Source organism: Varanus komodoensis, unplaced genomic scaffold, assembly GCF_004798865.1.
Source record: "Varanus komodoensis strain SLA01 unplaced genomic scaffold, ASM479886v1 scaffold8, whole genome shotgun sequence".
NCBI classification, from domain to species: Eukaryota; Metazoa; Chordata; class Lepidosauria; order Squamata; family Varanidae; genus Varanus; species Varanus komodoensis.
In genome coordinates, this window is record NW_025336481.1 from 28720423 (window position 1) to 28741492 (window position 21070).

The 21070-nt window shown below is 39.7% G+C and overlaps 1 protein-coding gene across 2 annotated transcripts in view; it reads left to right on the top strand.

Annotated features, from left to right (window-relative positions):
• The window catches only part of PPFIA2 (PTPRF interacting protein alpha 2), a 268242-nt gene that overhangs the window by 159953 nt on the left and 87219 nt on the right, over positions 1–21070 (top strand). For both annotated transcript variants that reach the window (XM_044455520.1, XM_044455518.1), the window contains exons 3-5: positions 8150–8251; positions 15532–15696; positions 19694–19768. In XM_044455520.1, the coding sequence (XP_044311455.1) occupies positions 8150–8251; positions 15532–15696; positions 19694–19768 (342 nt within the window). The remainder of the gene's footprint in view (positions 1–8149; positions 8252–15531; positions 15697–19693; positions 19769–21070) is intronic.

Genomic DNA, 21070 nt, shown 5'->3' on the forward strand with positions numbered 1-21070 from the left:
CAAAAACCCTCATTTCCACATTGGAAAGGGTCAGTTGGGGTTCTTTCTGTGCACTCCATTGCCCTGCCCCATTCCAGAAGTTGACAATTTGCTCATTTGGGGTTGGATCAAAGCTCTCCATTGTGCTAGAGGTGGGTGTTATTCATGTCCAGGCAGCATAGCATTTATGTGTTTAAAATAGCTTGGGCCCCTTTTCCTGAGCATGAAATAAGCTGCAAAAAGAGGTTTTAAACCACACATTATGTGTAGGAAAAAAATTAGGCCTCCCAATTTTGATATCACAGCAGGCTTATTTCTTGGGTGATTTGCATGCTCAGCTTTTTAATTGGTGTGATAACCCAATAGTTTCTTTATAAACTTTAAGAGTACAGTTGTGTCTGTCAAACTGTGTTAGTTCTGCAGCAGTTTCTACCTTAAGGCTTCCTAAACTATGACTGACCATGCAGCATTTCTGCTGCAAACAATAATCTTGGATGACAGTATCCCTTTGGTTTCTGTGCATCTGTGAGGCAAACACAGAACTGAGGTCATTATCATCACAAGCTGTTACATAACTGAGTAAAACAAAAGACTGTATTCCTTTGCTTTAATTTGTGGGGCAGGGGGAACATATTTTTAGAGATTCTGCTATTTCATAGTGTCTAACTACATGACAAACTTGGGAAGAATTTCCATGTCAACAAATGGCATTTACCTGTGATTTTATGAACCATGAATTCAAAACGGGCATCTTATCCTGTTATTAACTCATCTCTCACAAGCCAAGCATGACAGAAATAATCTAAGTTAAAAGCTGAAACACAAACTCAATTTTTCTATGAGGCATTCTCAGGAAAAAAAAGCTTGCTTACATATTACAAGAGAAAGATCTCTGTCAGTTTCCTGTCAGGACAAGGAATCTAAAGCATTTGATGGCCAGTTGCAATTCTGTAGATGAGGTAAAAAGAAATATTCAGATGCATTTAATCCCTAAATCAATCATAAACAGTTGTGGGGGATTTTGTATATGTCAACAACCTAAATATCTACGAATGTGATTTAAGATATTTTAATTTATTAGAACTGTTGTCCTAATAAATAGGTCTTAGTAGGGTAATACATTTAATTTAATCAAGGTAACGTAATTGTGTTTCCAGTATTTATAAAACAACACAAACACATTAACAGTCCGGTCATTTGGGACTTGGAGGACAATTCACCAAACCTGAAAGTTTAATTCCTTATACTTGCAGACATTACAGGGTGGTTGGGTAAGGTTGATGAAGGGCCTCAATGCTATGCAAGTTTAGACAGAAAAAAAGTCCTACAACTGCAACATTCCCTAACCAGCCTTTGCTTTGTAGCACACTTACCTATATAAACAGCCATAGGATTGTGCCTTAACTAAGCTCAATATTAAGAGATTTACATTTTAAAAGTTACACAAGGAGATCTTGGAATACTTTAATATCCAGAAGCATATCTCAGTTTGCTTTTCAGTTTGAGAGGTCCAGATAAAGATTTTCAGATTGTACGTGACAGCAGCAAGATTAAATCAAATGTTTTTAGCTATTACATTTATATGCTGGAAGTTAGGGAGGTACAGATTTTGTTGGTATATGTTGGTATTTTTCATCTGTTGGTATATGTTTTGTGGAGTATCAGGTAACCTTCGTTCATTAGCTCATTGACAAAATCAGAATATCCTTGCTCAGAAAAATTTGCACAAATGTTTGCATATCTTTGGCTGGTGCACAATATTTTGTATATTTTTCTTAGTACTACATATGGAGGCTGAAAACAGATTGGAGATGTAGAAAATATTGTTGTTGAGTTTTTAATGGCATTTATATTACCATATTTTCCTCTAAATATTATATTTTCATATGATTAAATTTGCATATGTTTCCAGAAAGTATAAAATCAACAAACAAACCACTCCACAATTCCATGGAATCTACTGCAGAATTTATATAAATAGGCTGAATTTATATAAATCTGAATCTGTCTCACATATCTTTCATATCATTACAGGAAGTGCAACTGAACTAGAGCAGGTACCGACCAGATGTGGTGGGAATGCCACAATATCTTTGACAGGAAGGTGTTCAATGAGATATCACAAATAATAGACCATATAATTATTGATACCCATTTATTGATCTTACTTAATCTGATCAAAGCCAATTTACCAAAAATAGGAAGGTTACTGATATCAAATTTTCTGCTCTAATAATTTGGGTTAGAAAAGGGGGGGGGGAACCCTACCCCTAATAATAAAAGAATTATTTTATTGCAGTTGAAGAGCTTAGATATAGTAGAAATGGATATATTTCCAGAAGAGAGTTGAGGAAACAAGGAAACAGAAACATTTTTCTCTAAGGGATCCATATGCTATGCAATGATCCAAATGAGACTAGAACTCAGGTCCATATGAGTGTAAAAAGAACTCTATTTTGGTGACTCATTGTGAATTCCCATGAGAGTGAAGGATTGTGGAATTAGAAATGGGACCTCTAAATGAAGTTTTAATTATCAGAGAATACACATGGGTCCTGTGTATTGATTGGGTTGTTTTCAATAGAAACAGTTTTGCTAATTTGATTTGAAATTAAAAAATGAATTGATTAAAATCTGTGCAATACAGATATCATTGAACATATCACTGAAGAACAGTTTTGAACAGCTAAAGCATACTCTTTTTGTTGAGCATTTATGCATGCTCACTTTAATGTGCTGTCCTTGGCTGTCCTTAACTGCCCATTGAGATTCTGCTCATTGAACAATTTGGTCCCTGTATGATTATTCTCTGTATAATCAGAGAAACAAACTGTTGGCCCTTTTGTTTTATATTGCCATTTATATAAGGAGCCCAGAGAGGGAGGATTCTCCCTTTATTAAGAAAGGTACCTAGAAAACCCAATGTAACTCTGATATACTTCTTTTTAAGGGTAATTTTAAGACTATCCTGATAACTGAAAAGTTAGCTAAATGGTTATTTTAATTCTCAGTACAAGTCAGGGAGGATGCCTTTTGAGTTCCTCTGTGATTTTATTTGCATTCTTACTGTGTATGAACGTTGGTTGGAATTCATTGTTGCATAAGTGGATTCAACTCATATGATGGGTATTCCAGGCTACATTCTGGAGGGTCCCCACCCCTCTAGAGAAGACTTGTACAAATCTCCTGTTTAATTGCTCTTCAATTTCTGCACATTCAGCATTTGCACAGAGCAAATGTGAATGGAAACTGGGAACAGGACAAGTGGCAAGGTGATGTCTGAAGAATCTTGTTAATCTCAGACATCACTCATTCACCCACCCCTATCATATACTTCCTTTGCTTTCAAGTGGTGCATAGGTATGTTGCACTGGATAGGATCTAATTAGACTAGAGGCTAATGCAATATAAAATAGGTCTCCCAATTATATGAATGAAATGTCAGATGACCACACATTTAACTGAGCATTGGTGCAAACCCATCAGTCATGTTTCTCCCTGCTTCTTTGCCCACCTGCATTTTTCCTTCTGTATGCAGCTTTCTGACCACAGGTGCCCACCTCCTTGCCGCCCTGCCGCCCTCCCTCCTTCCATTTATTACTTCCCACAAACGTATTAAAGTGGTAACCCTAAAATACAATGGCATCAAAGTAACATTAAATAGAGATTAGCATGGCATGTTTTACATTGCAAAAGTGGGGCAGGACTGTAAGTGTAAGCTTCTTTCCCCACAAAGGTGACAGAGTTGCACAGTTATGGGAGTCCATATCTTATTGAAGGCACAGTGGATTATGGCACATGCAGGTTGCCCTTTTATATATTCAGGCTGTTAGATATTCTACAGTTAAAATTGGTATCTTCAACCAGTTGGACCTGCTTGATAACTTGTATATAGAAATGGTGCAGCGTCTGATATGGATATGGTTCAACAACAACAGATCATTGGGAAGAGCCAGTGTGGATATGAGACGACAAGGGATTTGGTGGTGAAGGTGTCTCCTCTGATCTGGTTATTGGGCAACAGCTATTTGGGGATTAGCTGGAGAAGCGACTGAATTGTTTACCTCTTCAGGATGACTGTAAGGCAGTAGCTGTCCTTAGGAAGGCAATACTTACTTAATAAAGCATGAAAGACAGAGCTGACCACTCAGTCATGAAGCTGGAGGGAGGAAGCAGCTCTGGATGGAGTGGTCAGCTTGCTAAATAAGTGATATTTCCTTCATATATGATCTTGTTACTCATATTAATGATACTTACCATTATACTGGGAATTATATTGTAAGCATTTTCCTGTGTGCATTATCTGAAGGTTAGTTAATGCATTTCTCACTGCTGTCTGGACTTCAAAACAGACACAGAGTAAAATGGGGATAGAATAAATGCAAAGAGCACTATGTTAACTTATGTGACGCTCAGCATTGGCTTCCTTTGTGCTTTCCATTCTCTGTCTCTTAACCCACATATAATAAAACTTAGCTTACCAGTTTGATGACAGCTGATCTCAGTTTTTTTCTGGAAAAGCACACTGGAAGAGTTTCAGCTCACCACTGGTTGAGTGGAGACCCTAAATTCTGAAACCATACTCGGGGACTAGAGGTAGGTAAGAAGCATAACCTAATGACAAAGCTACAGCTGACAATCACTACAGTTTATCATGGTGTCAAACAACCTTACATAACCCATGGGTTGTTTTATGATTCAGCTGTCACATGACAGTCATAATCTACTGCCCAGAGATATTTGGCTATAGGACAATATAAAAATTAAATAAATGACAATATGGTAAGCCACCATGATCTCTGACCATAACCTGAATATTCAAGAAGGCATCTGGCATGCATCACAACACATCATGGCTTAAATTAGTCATAGTGGACTGCTGCAATTATGTGAAATGGCTCAGTGTGACTCACTTCACACCATCCACTGCTGAGCTCCCTTTAGCCCCATTTCAGGTCTTGTCCCAAGTTCACCATAATAATAGAAGGAGCCCAGACCCTCTAGCAGCTCCCTGTGTTATTAGCACATTTTAAGTCCTTTCTAATGTTGGATCTCTCTCCAGCCTTAATATCTAAACTTGCCACCAAATCCACGCAATGCCTATTTTCTTAAAATAAATAAATATTATTATTACATTTCATTTATATCCCACCTTTTTTCCTCTTGCAAGGAACCCAAGGTGGCTTACAAAGGCCTCCTTCACTGCATTTTATCATCATATCAAAAAGTTTGTGAGAAGGATTAGGCTGTGAGTGAGTGACTGGCCCAAAGCCACCCAACAGCTTCATGATTGAGCGGGGATTAGAACCTGGCTCTCCCAGGTCCCCAGTTCTTTTTGCTTACCACCACACCAGCACTCAGTAAAGACTGGATATAAAGCATCTTAAGTGAGCTGTATGTTCTCCACACACATTAAAATTAAGAGCTTTTATATGTTAGTTTATATATGGCTAATTAATTATTCCTTGGCATCTTGCAGATGGGCAGGAAAAGTTTATATTGCATAATTATTACCTACTAGATCTATGTGATATCTGAATAAGTTATATATTAAGGATAACAGTCAAATATGATCAAAGTCTCACTTGGCAGTCATCTGACACAAATAACGTAGTGAGACCTAAACATGCATAGGACTGTGTTATTAAAAATTGCCTTTGGGTTTAGGTTTGTAAACATATTTCAAGGAAAGTGTCTCTTGCAGACCAAAATGTGATAGCAAAACATGATGTATTTCTGCATAGTCTCCCACTCAAGAACAGTTTTTAAGCAAAACATAATAGCATCATTTGCTGATAATATAAATCATGTTCTTTTTTTTAATAATGAACTGGTAATCAACTAAAAGCAGTTAAGCCAAAGCACTAATTTACTTCCTTGATGAGATGAACTTGGCTTAAATCCAAATGTTCTGGTTTAAATGGTTAGTGCATCAGGGTGATGAACAATTTACTTCTGTGAAAACTATAAATCATCAGATCTGCAATTTACTTTTTTGATTAAAGCCTTGCCTTATAAAAATCTCAGACACATTCTCAGACAGAAATCACTTCTGCTTATCCTATAATATTTTGTATGTACTATATTGATTTGTGTCACATGCTTTAATTAAACTAAGTGAGTTATATTAAGTTATAATTATTTCGGTAGGGGTTTTTATAACAATGAAATAAGGGATTGGTAAAATGATTTTATGTGCTTTAGGTTATTGTGGAAGCTTCTAATTTAAAATAAAAATCCTGCATCCTTGTAAATGCTGAGACTTGCAATGGAAGGCAGTTCGCTACAAAGCTGCAGAAATGCAGAGAGACTTCACTACCCATCCCTTCACACACCACTATGGGTTACTCCACACCCATGACTCAAGTGGAGAAGCCAAACCTATAGGCAGATGATACACGCCTGTTTACAAAAGACCCCAGGGTGGCATAAAGGAACAGCCTGATGGCTTTCTGCAGGTGTGTAGTCTGTTTTGTATTTTTGACTGGTGTCACCACCTTAACTAAAGAATACATTTTGTTCAAGAAAGGGCAGCAAGATGCTTTAAGCCTGCCAGAAGTTATTTTGAGCACTCAGCATGTTCGTTCTTTCTCCTACTCTGGAACTCAGCCTTGACAGACATGCTGCCGCACTGCTCTATGAATTGGCTGGACTTCACATCATTTCCTTGTGGTTGTTTCTGAGTGCTCTCCTTACTGAACTCCCAGTTCTCCCCCTCCTTCCACGCAGACCAAGCCAATGGCTTTCTAACTAAAAGCTTTATGCAGTTAATGCAAACCACACTGGATTAAAAGTACAAATGAAGAGAATTGTAGAGGTCAATGTGAAAAAAAACCAAGCACAGTTAGAATGCTAGACTCATCTGAGTAGTAAACTAAGACTTCTATAACCTCAGATATAGAATGGGCTGATACCTACCATTTCTAGGGCTGGAATCCTTCCCTCCCTTCAGGTTCAATCCTCCGTATCTTCAGAATCTTTAGATATTAAAGAGCCGCTGCCAGGCAGTGTCAGCAGTGCTAAGGTAGATGGACTAGTGGTTTAATTCAATATGAGGTAGCTTCATATGTATATTTGTAGTGAATTAGAATCATCTTAATGCTGTTTGGCCAGGGAGGTCTATGTTGCCTTGGACACCTGTATGGAGCTTCACCACCTAGTAAGGCACTCACTGAATCTCAGATGGTTGCATGTCATACACAGGCCCTCCTTGAGTCCCACATCTCCCTGGTGGTGCTTTGCATTTTTCATTTAAACATGCACCCTAAACAGAAATAACTCATTATTTTCTTCTATATGTCTGTTCAGTACACAGACAGAATCATAGTCATTCAGTTTAAATGCGGGCCCAATTCAAGGTGTTGGTAATGACCTATAAAGCCCTAAACGGCTTGGGTCCTGGTTACCTGGTTACCTGAAGGAGCGCTTACATCCTTATATGCCCAGCCGCCCCCTGAGATCGGCGGGAGAGGCCCTTCTCCGGGAGCCCTCCATGGAAGAACTTAGGAGGGTGGTTACTCGGAGGAGGGCTTTCTCAGCGGTGGCGCCTAAGTTATGGAATGCGCTCCCCAGAGAGGTCCGCCTGGCGCCGTCGTTATTTGTTTTTCGGCGCCAGGCGAAGACCTTTTTATTTAAGCAGTATTTTAAATGTTAATATTATTGAATTTTATTTGGCCAGGGCGGCTTGTTTTATAGTGTATGTTTTATATTATATATTTGTATTTTATTGTATATATTTTAAAATGTTATTTTAATTTTTTGTTGTAAGCCGCCCCGAGGCTTCGGCGAATGGGGCGGCATAAAAATGTTTTAATAAATAAATAAATAAATAAATAAATAAAATGCATATGAAAAGCATTGCAGTTTTATGGCTGAAATAAAGAATCAGTGGCTTCTCTTAGGTATGTGGCACTGAAATTCTGCAGAATGGCATATTTCAGTGGAATAGAGCCCTGGACTTCAGGTAATTTTCAAAGCCGTGTTTGCACCCCAAATAGCTATTTTAACCTAGGAAAAGTCATTTCACTATAATTGCTTTTAAAAGCTCCATGAACATTCCAGTAGCAAAGTTTTAATTTTGTTATGCTTTCTTTCATTGGAACTTAAATGAAAATACAGTTTTCAGAACTGAACTATGCTGATTTCTTGCACATTTTCTCCATCTTTGTAGGAATTTGCCGCACTGACAAAAGAGCTGAATGCATGCAGGGAACAACTACTAGAAAAAGAAGAAGAAATTTCAGAACTGAAAGCTGAAAGGAATAACACAAGAGTAAGTATATAAGCTATCAGTTTTGGATAGTTAACTTTTAGCACTATTTTTATGAGTATATTGGAATGGTACAAACATTGTCAGAATATGGAATGTGTCCTTTACTTCCATTAGTAATATTCTTCTCTAAGCACTTTCTGAAACCTCCTACCTTTTGTTTGTCTGTAAATTCAAATGTGAGGTTGATTTTCTGGTTGTTTACTGTTCTGTTTCCATCCTCTCTTTTGGGGTTAATTTAAAAGTAGACATCCACTGAACAGATTTGGAACCATCTGGCCTTTATTAGCTTTCTGGATATCTCCCGTCTGGCTTTTGACCCAGGTATGAAATTGAACAGTAGCTGCCACCTAAAAGATTGACAGGAAAAAATTGGCTTCTGATCTGTTGATTCCCTAAGGCCTCTTACTGGTAATGCTTGGTTATGAAGCATTACTGCCAAGAGTGCACGAACTGGTGAGCATTCCTGAGATACTTCTTGAATAGTTCTGCCAGTTTGGAGCAGATATGCCAGAGAGCACCAATGAACAGCATTCCTAGAGAGGTCCTGCAGAATTTACATCTCCGCCTACCTCTTCTGATAAGTGTGTATTGAGGGCACTGGAGTGGTTCCACGTGGAATTTTCTGCCCATTGTCATAAATCAGATGCTGAAATCCAGCCATGTTCATCTAGTCTATGTATTGTGGCATTGGTGTATTCACAGTAAATTAATACATGATACACAGGATGATAACCTACACTCGGTTGAATAAGGGTTGTGTGTGACTTGTGTGTGACCCTGAGTGGTTGTTGAAATGTAAGTCATCTTGTTATCTGAGTTCAGCTAAGATGACAAACCTCATTGAACAACCTACAGTTCATGAACCAACAACAAACCATGGATTTTATTCATGAGTTATGTGCAGGTTTAGACAATGAGCCATGTTTGAACAACAACCCGTGGTTCAACAACAGCCTATATTCAGTCCATACTCAACCACTCAGTGTAGGTTATCATGTTGCCTGAACCCAGTCAGTATCTTGGAGTGGTTGCAAATGGATGTGTGTCAGCTCTTGCTGATTGGTTGTAAATACTCCTGTGCCTTATGGGTGAAATGCATTAGCGATAAAGGCAGATCTACATATTATTTATTTATTTGTTATATTTATATCCAGCCTTCCTTCAAGGAGTCCAAGACAGCATACATGATCCTCCTTTTCTCCATTTTATCCTCACAACATATTCATGAGGTAGGTTGGGTTGAGAGTCAGTGACTGCCCCAAAGTCGCTCAGTGAGCTTCGTGGCTGAGAACAGGCTAGAACCCAGATCCCCTAAGTCCCAGGCTAGCACTGTAAGCTTTACAGCATCCTGGCTACCCCGCATTACAACTCCCATGTTGAAGGTCACTTCAAAAAGCATGTCTTTTGTTCATCTCCATGCAAATGTGTAATATTGCTTAATGGATCCGCCGCACCATTTTGATTGTTCTTATGGCATTGCCAGAGGTTCGTAATAGAGGTTCCACTAACTCTGGCAACTGACTCTTTAGATGATGTTGAGGGCTGATAGCACTACAGGGACTCTGTAGATAAAGATCTGCTTGGTAGCACCGCTTTTTGTGGTCCTACAGGGAGGCAGTGCCTTGCAGAAGCATTATGGATGGCATTCACATTGGCTGTAACATTAGTTCCATACTGGCAGCACATATCTTTGTGCTCCCTGGGCAGGGGGGGCATTTTTGGATTTGGATAGATTTTAGTCTCCTTCATCATGACATTAAGTGGTTAATGAAATGTTAACTTCTTATGGTAGAAAGAGTCTGGTGCATGTGCAATGTCAGGAAAAGCTCACTAATGCAAAAGGTTCCTTGCTGAAAGATGAATGGGAAATTTATTTATTTATTTATAACTTGTATATGCTGTCCTTTATGTATAACATAAAATTAGCACTTTTTAAATAAAAAAGAAAAAAAAGGTGGTTATTGTTAGCTGAAGCTGCTGCTGCTGTTGGAATAAAACAAGCTAGAAGCATGGTGAATGATTATCACTAACTCTGGTTTGTGGCTAGATGTATAGGCAAGTGTATATATGGAGCCAATTTCAATCTCCTAAAGAAGCAGCCCACTTAGTTTCTATGGGTGGTAACCTACTCTGGCATGTTCATCATTCTTTAAAATATCCAGGTGAAAACAAGTTGTTTGTAAGTTACACACACAGTGTGTTGCTATAGCAAGCCAGTTTTATTTTAAAATGTGACATCTGGCATCTTTAACACTGTCATAGTCTTTACAATCCTCGGGGCTTTCAGATTATCTGTTCAGTGCTTCAAGAAATCAGTGAGGGATTCATACAAATGACCTTTGCATGGGAAGAGTATAGAAAGTAGTAACCTTGCTGGGTGATACACTGGAAATCAACAACTAAAATTAAAATATACACCACAGTAACAGAGAAGCAACAAACACACCAGTCCTGTGGATGTTTACACCAAAGAAAAAAAAGTCACAGAATTTCTAGTATGCATAGGTTTGCAGCTATACTTAATTATGCAACTAAGTATGCGTAAGTTTGCAACCTAAATTAGTGTATAACTATACATTTTATACACACAAATAGACCCTCACCCACTTAACACCTTTACTTTTTTTGTTTTGTTTGCTTGTTTGCCAGGCAAAGTTACTTCTGTCGGGGATGATTTCAATTGGGAAAACAGCAGTATATTTTACTGCTCTGATGAATTTTCATTCCAGAGTACTTCTGCTGAAGCCTAGGATTTTCTCCACTCTACTTTTGGCAGGCACAAGTGCCAAGCCATGAGAAGATGCTGTTGCCATGTCCTGCGAGAGGAACCTGCCCTTGTGTCTGCTCCCATGGACACTCACAGCTTGGAATCCAAGTTGGGTGCATACAACATGTTCCTGCTTCCCCCTTCCAGCTTAGGGTAGTACTCAGAACATGGAGATGAAGGCACATGGGGTTGCTTCTGGACCTGATGGATGTGCCCAGAATTGGGAGAGAGAAAAGCCAACGCGCATCCACTTTGTTTTTTCATGTCAGAGCTGGAGTGGGGGGAGCCAGTAGTACTCCAGATTTTCTTACATTAAAGGTGCAATTGAATGTATGCTTAGACTGAAAAAAGGGCCTACAACTCCTAACGTGGTCCATCTAGGCTAATATTGTCAGCACTGACTGGCAGTGAGGTTTCAGGTGGGTTTCTTTCCTAGCCCTACCTGGAGATGCCAAGGACTGAACATGTGATCTTTTGCAAGTAAAGCAGCTGCTCTGTATCACTGCCCTATGATAGGGCAGTGATGCAGAGCATGAAGTTAAATGCCGGAGTGCACTCGTACAAGATGCAGTGAGGGCCTTTGATTTGGATGGCTTTAAACAGGGATTGGACAAATTCCTGGAGGAGACGGCTACTAGTTCTGACGTCTGCATGCTGACTTCAGTATCAGAGGCAGGGTACCGATGGACTGCTATTCCTGGGGACCACAGGCAAGAGGATGCTGTTGCACTATTGTCCTGTCTGTGGGACCCTGTGTGGGATCCTTCCTCAGAGCCAGGCATGGGCTGGCTGTCCCAGATCACCTGGCAAAGGTAAGGGGAGAAGGGGCTGCAGCGCACAACACAGTTAAAGAAAGGGATGGGGCTGTGATATGGGAAGAGGGTGTGATGTAGGAAGAGGAAGAGGTGGGTAATATGAAGCAGCAGTAGAAAGGAGATGGGGGGAGACGCCATAAGGGGAAAGGGTTGGCGGTTGAACTGCAGTGGTGCATGTGCTCTGTCACTTCAGGGGGCACTGCACTGCACTGCACAGGGGCTGATCCAGACTCATCAGTCTCTGGGGGCTGGATAAACTATCACAACTGGTTCCCTTCCCCTGCAGGGGCTTACAGTGACCTATAGTTCAAATTGTATGTTCTAGCCAGTGGAGCTATTTCAAATTCTCATGATCGTGGAGCATTATTCCCAGAAGAGAAACCTAAATTCATTGTGTGCCCTCCACATGTAATGGGTTAATGCAGAGTTGACAAAATCCTCAGCTGTATCAGGAAAAATTGCCTTGATGTGAATATTGAAACCTGCAAGGCAGAACACATGGGGTCTTCAGCACCTCGGTCAGCTCAGTTTTGGACTCTGTTAGGCAGGTATTTCTCTTTTTAATCAGCCTAGTAAAACTGAATTTGTTCTGCTGATATGTGGGATACATGTGTAATGTAATTTGATGTGAGTTATATATAAATACCTTAAGAGTTCCATGGTGCCATAATTAGCGGCCCATACAATTTTGAAAATTAAAAAATAATAATAAATAAAAGCAGAACATCTGCTCAAGAAAACTTTGACTGTTGGTTGGCATAAAGGAAATGAAACAGTTAAAAGGAATGTAAATTTTTCCCTCAGAATAGGAAGTTTATAATGATGAATAGATTAACAAATAAACATAACACTGCATCCCAGTCAAGAGATCATTATAGTATTTCTTGTTCACTGACTCTGTTTTACTTGACAGGTAATTTAGAACGTGTGGTCCCCAGATGATGGCAGCTGCATCTTCACACTAGTGTGAACTGTTACCTAAGATATGCATTGCTGACACAGATATGCTTCATGTTTGTGCCAGCGCACAAGAAATTTTAAAATGGTATACCCACTACAGAAAATGGATGAGAATTAAGCGCTTTGGGGACAAATCCAGTAGTGCCTCTAAACTGCCTCTGGAATGAATCATTGGTTTTTGTTTGCTAATATCAAACAAGCCCTAAACCCTTTAAGCATTATAATACAAGAACCACCTCCTTAGGTTAGAGAAGAGAGCATGTGTCAAGTTACATGATCACAGCAGATATTTAGGAAGACAGCATGTCTGATTTCAAGTTGTTTACTACTGAAAGGGGAATATTTATTTAGAGTAGTGTATTTTGACCTCTAAGTCATCATTCACAACTGGATAACATCTTCTGTTAACATGCCACACATAATGTGCTTTGAATGAATTTTCTGTAATGCAGTTTTAGTTTTGCTCTAAATCTCATTAAACCCCATCAAATGCCTTCTTTTTCTTCATTTTCTTTTTGAGCAAACTCAAAATTCCCCACAAGGCATATTTGTGAATTTTGTCTTCATTTTGTCCACTCTGGACATAGTGTTGTGTAATGCAGCAACATGTATTAGGCCAGTAAAGAAAAAAAGTGTTACTGACTCTTGATAGTTGCTTAAGATAAATACACCCTCTAGCATAAAAGCTTAATATCCAAGATCTGCACAATTTCATGTGCCTTAATTCCTGCATTTGGTACATGCCTGAATGTACCAAGGAGCAGGTACGGTGCAGCAAATGGAGCGTTGGGTTTAAAGGTGGAGCTTCTGGTTTGAACACTGGCTGGGTCATGGGAGCTCCCAGGGTGCTTTCAGCAATTGCTTATTTCTTTGGGCAGATGCTATGCCAGAACATAGTTTCATGAGAGGAATTGTGGAGTGGTTGAAAAGTGATGAATAAATGACATTGATATAAATATCATCCATTCCCTCCATGGTTTCAGTTATTCAACAAAATAGTACATTTTGAATGATAGAACATAGAATGATGATAGAATGATTTGGGCCAGTGTGAGGTGTGTGTATCAATGAGGAATTTTGGTATGGAAAGACTGAAGAGTCACTTCTTGGCTACTGGGATCAGTTAAAGCATAATGTGCTTGCTCTGAAATAATTACCATAAACGAATGAGGAGATGTTAACACTGGCCATGTCCATTAAAATAATGTTTACTTGGGCAGATGCTATATATGCACTGTACACAAATTTGAAATAAGTATTTAGACTCTTCCATGCTGTTTAGTTATTTAATGGACAAGCTCTGGTTAACAAGATTTAGTTCAGATAACTTGTTTATACTGTATTTAAATGTGACTGATGACTTTAAAAATAACAATCACCTTCTTACATTATGCAGCTTTATATTGAAGCTGCCTTTTGAAGAAAAGGGGAGACACAAACAGCATGCTTAAACAAGATTTTTTAAAAATACTGCAGGGCTCGACTCCATGCTGCATGGTTAGTGCAAGATGTAGCCGCGCCCTTTGTCATACTCTGGGCAACATAAACAGAACAGACCCAGCGTACGACTCAAGATACGACCCCTCTATTCCAAAGCCCCTGAGGAACAGGTTGTCCAGCAGTGGTTAATGTTGGGCAGCTGTTTGTTAGTGGCATATGTGGAGTTGTGTGCTGCGCAAAGAGGGGACTCTCCTTCTTCCTGGAGCCTTCTGTACCACACAAAAGGTGTTTCTTATCATTCCAGGGCATTTGGTAGAAGTCTGGGCTATAGGATAGGGAACTGCAGTGGGCGGGGAAAACTGGGCAGGAGTATTGTGTGAGCATCACTGTGCAAGTGCTAGCATTGGACACAACCAGTGCTTATCAGCTGCAGTAATGCCAAATGTTAAAGGAAATGTGCCTGTTTATTTTGCCATGCCTCTTAAAAGTTAATATAAAAGCACAAAATCTTAGTATGTGACTGATTCCTGCATTCTGTACACAATGCATTGTTTAGTTTGTTGAAGTTTGGCCACTGGGCAACACAATCCAGTGTGGCTGCCAGAACCCCTTGAACTGAGAAGTTTATGGGCTTCCTGTGGAGGACAGAAGGTGCACGGTGGTAAAGGTTGCCTCTGTACGCCTGCTCTGAATAAGACCTGGACAGCTGATTTCATCCCCGGGGTGTGCAGAGGGGAAATGGAGGAGATACCAGGATGCCACATTCCTGGCTCATCCCTTCCATCTCAGAGGTCAGCCTTGCAACCTCGGAGCCACCCCCAACACCGTTCTTTCCACATCAGCTAGGAGACCAGAGCTGGGTGCACTGGTTCAGATCCAGAGACCCAGTTCTAACCTTGAAGCCAGTTTTCTGAGGGCAGCCTCTTAAATGCCCTCAAAATTTGAGGCTCCAAATTTTCCTATGGCTGTCTAGAATCTGTTTAGCAGCCAGAGAATGTGCCCTAAGTGATGTCTCATTGAACAATATTTTAATATTTTGAATTATCTAAGCAAAGATGAGTGCAACCATTTGCTGTCAAAGAAAAAGTGCTTGTGGGTTTAAATAGATACCAAATGTACCTGCTTTTCATGGTCTGCAACATGGCCATTGAAAAAAGCCAAGTAGAGTCATCATAAGGCTCACGTACAGTGAAAGATGCCAGTGTTGTTATAATTTTGCCCTATATAGTTTAGAATGATAATTCTAGGAACCTTTAGGAGCAAATGAGCTAACATTCTCTTTATGTTGAACCCAATAGCTGTTACTGGAACATTTGGAGTGCCTTGTTTCAAGACATGAAAGGTCACTGAGAATGACAGTGGTGAAACGCCAAGCACAGTCTCCCTCAGGAGTTTCCAGTGAAGTTGAAGTTCTGAAAGCATTGAAATCTTTGTTTGAGCACCACAAGGCTTTAGATGAAAAGGTACAGTATGGAAATATAAGTTTATTTACTCTGAACTTTCCAATTCACCATGGTTGAGAACTGAGGTGTGGTTCCCAAATCCTTTTGACATAGGTGCTAAAAACTGTGCAAAAACCAGTACTTTAGGGATAGCAACACAATTATGAGCCATTTATATTTCACCTTATAAGGGTAAATCTCTCTAGGAAAAAAACAAAAGACCATGAATTGTCCCTTGTTAACACTTCTTTAGGATCCTCTGGTCCCAAACAGTAATCCTGTGATTAAACCTCATTTACCACTCAAATTTGAACTAAATCTTTTTGCCCTGATCCCAAAATACAGGTTAAAATCCTATTAATCTCGCTCCCTCCCTCCCTCCTTCTCTGTATGTGTGTGTATGGGGGAGTAACAGCTCATTACTAGAATTGCCATGTTTTTGAAGGATTTCCATACTCTTCAACTCTTCATAGCCAGAATACATTTGAAATGCCCCTATTTTCATAAAGAGTCTGCTCCCATTGTAATACTTGCATACATCTAATCTGACTTCCGTATTAATTTGTTCTGTAGGAGTTTCTCTTCCACAGATTTTAAAGACAAGGCAGTGCTTATAGAAAGGAAAACATAACATTGTCTCGCAATACATTGTTCATATTACCTTCAATTCAAAATTCATCTTCAGCAGTTGTCTTATGTGAAGTCATAGATGTTGCACTGAGACCTAAGCTGGAAATTAACTTTATTTTCATGGCTAGCAGCTTCATCTGAGGGGTTTTTTTAATACGAGCTTTCATTCCCAAGCCATTTAGAGTGTTACATGTCAAAGACAACATTGAATTGGGCCCTGACTGGAACAGAGAGCCAATGAAGCTGACAGAGGACTGGCATAATACGTTTTCACTGGCCAGTCCTCGTAAGCAGTTGCGCTGCCCTGTTCTGTCTTAACTGGATGGTTTTCAAAGGTAGCCGCCTGTAGACCGCATGGCTGTAATTCAAGCAAAAGGTTACCAGCACATGGGTCACTGTGGCAAGGCTCTCTGCTCATTATAGAAGGAATGTGGATGAGAAATCAGCTGAAGCTGAAAAAAGACACTCCTGGCCACCTAGCCTACCTGAGAAACCAGGGAGAACTTGGGGTCCAGGATCACTGCTAAGCTACAAATTTTCTCCTTTAGGGGGAGTGAAACTCCTTTCAAAGTGGGTTGAAATTTTCGTAATTGGAGTATAGGAGAGCCCACCAAAAGGGCCTCCATCTTGTCTGGATTCAACTCAGTTTATTGGCAGCCCATTACCGAGTTCAGGCACCTGTCCAGGACAGCCACCACTCACCTGGGTCAAAAGAAAAAGTGATGGAGAGCTGGGTGTCATCATTGTATGGATGACACCTCAGCACATACCTCCGGATGACTTTTTACCCAGCACTTTCATGTAGATGTTAAAAAGCATGGGAGACAGAATTGAACCCTGCAGAGCTCCATGGTACAGTCACCATGTCACAGAATGACAGTTCCCCCACACCACCCTCTAGAACTGGTCATCAGTAAGGTATCTGTTAGCTTTTCTCCTTCTCCGGCCAGTCCAACCCCAATTGCCATATCTCCCCCTACTTGTAACCACTGTGATACAGGCACCCTCTATACTCCCCAGAGATTGCCAAACAAGCACAAAAAACAAAAGAGAGAAAAGGGGAGAGGGAAAAAAGCCCTACATGTTGTACAACCTTCCCTTTCTTACCATCATCCTTAATTAATGAACCACACCTTTAACCTTCTCAACTTACAGTCTATAAGTAGCCAGCCAGCAGAGCCTTTCAACACCAGTCCAGGTTGCATAACATTCCCCAACTCTCTTCATCAACCCATACTATATTCAACACTATGAATTCCTTCCATGCTACAATACCTTCCTCTACACTTCAGCAGCAAAAAAAAATCAAGCTCACACATGCACACACACCTGTCCCACTGCCTCAAATGGCCCCCGGATAGACCCCAAATGGGCTGCACAGGCCAAATAGTCCTGATGGCACATTTCTCTAACCACCCAGGAGGTCCTGGCCCTGCCTGCTGCACATCCTGCATTGTATATTAAGTTCCCCCTTTCCCCTGAGCCTGCTATTAAAGCCCAGATGTGGCTGCTAGCTAAGCAATTAGAGTAACATCTGCTTGTGCTCTGGCATCTATGCATATGTGTTCATATAAATGTGCAGTAGAAATGATGCTGTCACCCATCTACACAAAAAATAAAATAAAATAAATTCTGGGCACCCTCGAAAATTCTGAATAATCACAACCTCCAGCACAACTTATTAACAAAAGAATAATAACTCATCCCCCAAGACAATAAAATAAAAATAAGGATAATCAGACAGGCACTAGAGTAGAAAATATTGCTATTGTAAATGGGGAGGGCTGACACCTATGAGCTCCATGAGCTTTAGCCTGTAATGTCATTCAGCAAATTCTGCTAATGGAGAATCACCAAATTTTTGCATTGCACAACTACTCATGCAAGATCGGAAGAGAGAAAACAAGAAAAAAAGCAAGTCAGAAAGGACCTCCCAGGCCATCTAATCTGACACCCAGCTCTGCTCACGACATGCCCACCATGTGCATGTCCAGCCTATCTTTGAACACCCTCACCGATGGGGCCTCAACCACCCCCCTTGGAAGCCCATTCCATATCCTAATGATGCTTTTGCAAGCAGCTGCAAAAGCACTATGTGCAATTGGTAGCACAAATTTAGCTTGTGCACAGTTGGAATCTGGTTTCTGGTAGTGCAGCATCATTTGCATTAATAGAATGACACTCTACATACTGCTCCATGGCCACAAGTCTAGCTGTTGCATAGCAGAGAGAAATATATTTGCCAGGGAAGTTCCTGTGTAGCTGGGAATACGGATGTAGGAAGCTGTTTCCATGTGTGCAATGCCCATAGCCAGATTCAGCCATTTGAATTATAAAAATGCAGTTTCTCCATGATAGAACTATACAGCTATCTAAATGAATAGGATCCTGGATTGTTTAGAGAAATGTGCATGCTACTACTTATTATTCCTGAAACAACATTATCATCATTGTCATCATCATATAACATTTTGACATGCAAGTCCTAGATGGTGTGAAAATCCTCTATTGTACATTTTATCTGTAATTGATCTTAGTAGTTGGACTTTGCTTAGCAAGAGATGAATAATAGCCTATTGAAGTAAATGGTATTCAGACAATACTGGGAAAAGTCCCAAATGTTTAGTCTCCTTTTGCTGCTAAACATAACAGTGGTAGCCAGGACTTACATAACGCTGCACTACTAGCGATTGTTCTTGGAGATTAATATGGTTTATAGTCTAATTTTGCTTTGTGATGTTTGAGACCAATGAAAATAAACCACCAGAAAAGTAGTGGTGAGTTGATTTATCATGCTATACTAATGAATCAAAAAACGAACTTGAACTTTCAGCAAGTACTTTATTAAAAGCTCTGCACAGATAGTCAAGGTTTCTGTTTTCTGTTTTTCTCTCTTTTAATTGAGAATTGAGACCGAAGTGTTTCCCTGGTCTGAGTGATCTGAGATGCATTACTAAGTGATTTGTGAGTGTTGAATCTGCAGTAAAGTGATTGCCTTGTTAACTTCTGAGTGTTCAGCCAAGGAGGCCGCCAACAGAAGGCTTCCAAAAGAGCGTTGAATAGCAGCCCACTGAATCATGGAATGCATATCAGTCTGGCATACTGAGTATCAGTCAGAGCACCAGGGTGGATTGATTTGAATATGCTCCAAGTTGTGATTTCAATCATCAAAGGAAAAGTCTGATTTAAATTCCTGATTTAAAACAAACCCCATTGATGCTGCCACCTCTCTTTAGAAACAAAAACAAAGGGTGCAACTTGTGCCAAATAACATTAATGCACAGTGAAATGGAGTATTATTTGCAGCATATCACACCATGGAGAAGGGGATACATTGTGTAATTGTAGAAACATGAATCTTGTAGCTGAAAATATATGTTTCTTCTAGGTAAGGGAACGACTGAGGGTTTCTTTAGAAAGAGTCTCCGCACTTGAAGAAGAACTAGCAGCTGCTAATCAGGAGGTAATATACAGAATTTTTCCATCCTCTTATGTGGGTTTCTTTTTCTTTTTCAGCAAACTATCCTGTATATGGATGTAAAATGCATTCTTTCTTTATTCTGATAACAAATGTAGGTAATTGTAACAAATTTTATAGGGCAAGTACTTCTCTGTGCTTGGTGTGCACACTTGTGTTTTGGAGGGGTGCCTTAAGTTTTAACAGTGGAGTCTTAAGGATGGCAGGGAAGTTAAAGAAGAACTCATGACACTGATATTATTTTTGAAAAGACTGAATTTATATATAGTCCCTCTTTTTATACATTTTTATTTTATTTTATTTTAAACTTTACTATACTGTTCCATACTTAAAAAGTCTTGGGACAGTTGCCACAGAACTGCCTTTACTTACCTGATGAACTCATTATATCCTCCATTGATGACATGGAGGAATTAAATGCCCATTTTTTCCCTTTATGCCACTTTCACACAATTTCTCTATCATCTTACTGAAGGGGTAAACATCTCTTGAACTGGGTGCCCAGGCCCACTCTCATGGAGTGCTAAATGTACAGTGGACATTATCATAGGATAAAGCAGAGTGGACAAGTTTGCAATTCCCTTCTGAGAGCAGCGGTGTTGTCCCAGCAGATCTGTTGCAGTTCCCTCCCATTTGTATGCCATGTTCAGGTTTTTGCAATTATTGTTCCTCTGGAATTGCTAATTTCTTACTCAAACAAGAAATCAGCGATAAAGTCACATCCAAAAATTTTTAAAATGAGGGGGAAATGGCTGTTTAGCAATTTACTCTTTTATCTTTCCTCGCACTTGCAATGTATCTTAAAATTGTGCCTGCTGCAATTACCCTGTAGTAGTTTTGAAAAACAGCTGTTTGCCTGGATTTCTCTTCCTCAGCCCTTGATCACCCATAATTGCCTCAATGTAGTTCCCACTGTCAGATTTCCATTTCAACTTCCCGAATTTTAACTGCAGATTATATGTTGACAGTTTTTGTTAACAAAAGCTATTGCAGTGCTATCAGCAATAAACAAATCATGATATTTCAATATGTAGCTTTTGTTAAAAAGGAAAATATCCAAATGTTTTCTGGAGATCACAAATCTCACCAGTGATATTTATGAGTCCTAACTGGGAACATTAATTTGGTTTAGCTTGGTGCCCCAAAACAAAGCTACTTTCCCCAGTTGCTAAAAACATGAAGAATACCGTGTCTAGTTTGGCCCTTTGCTCTAAACAACCAATATATATATTCATGCCTAACAATATTTCAATTTCATTTATTATTTTTATTATATTTATGTCCCAC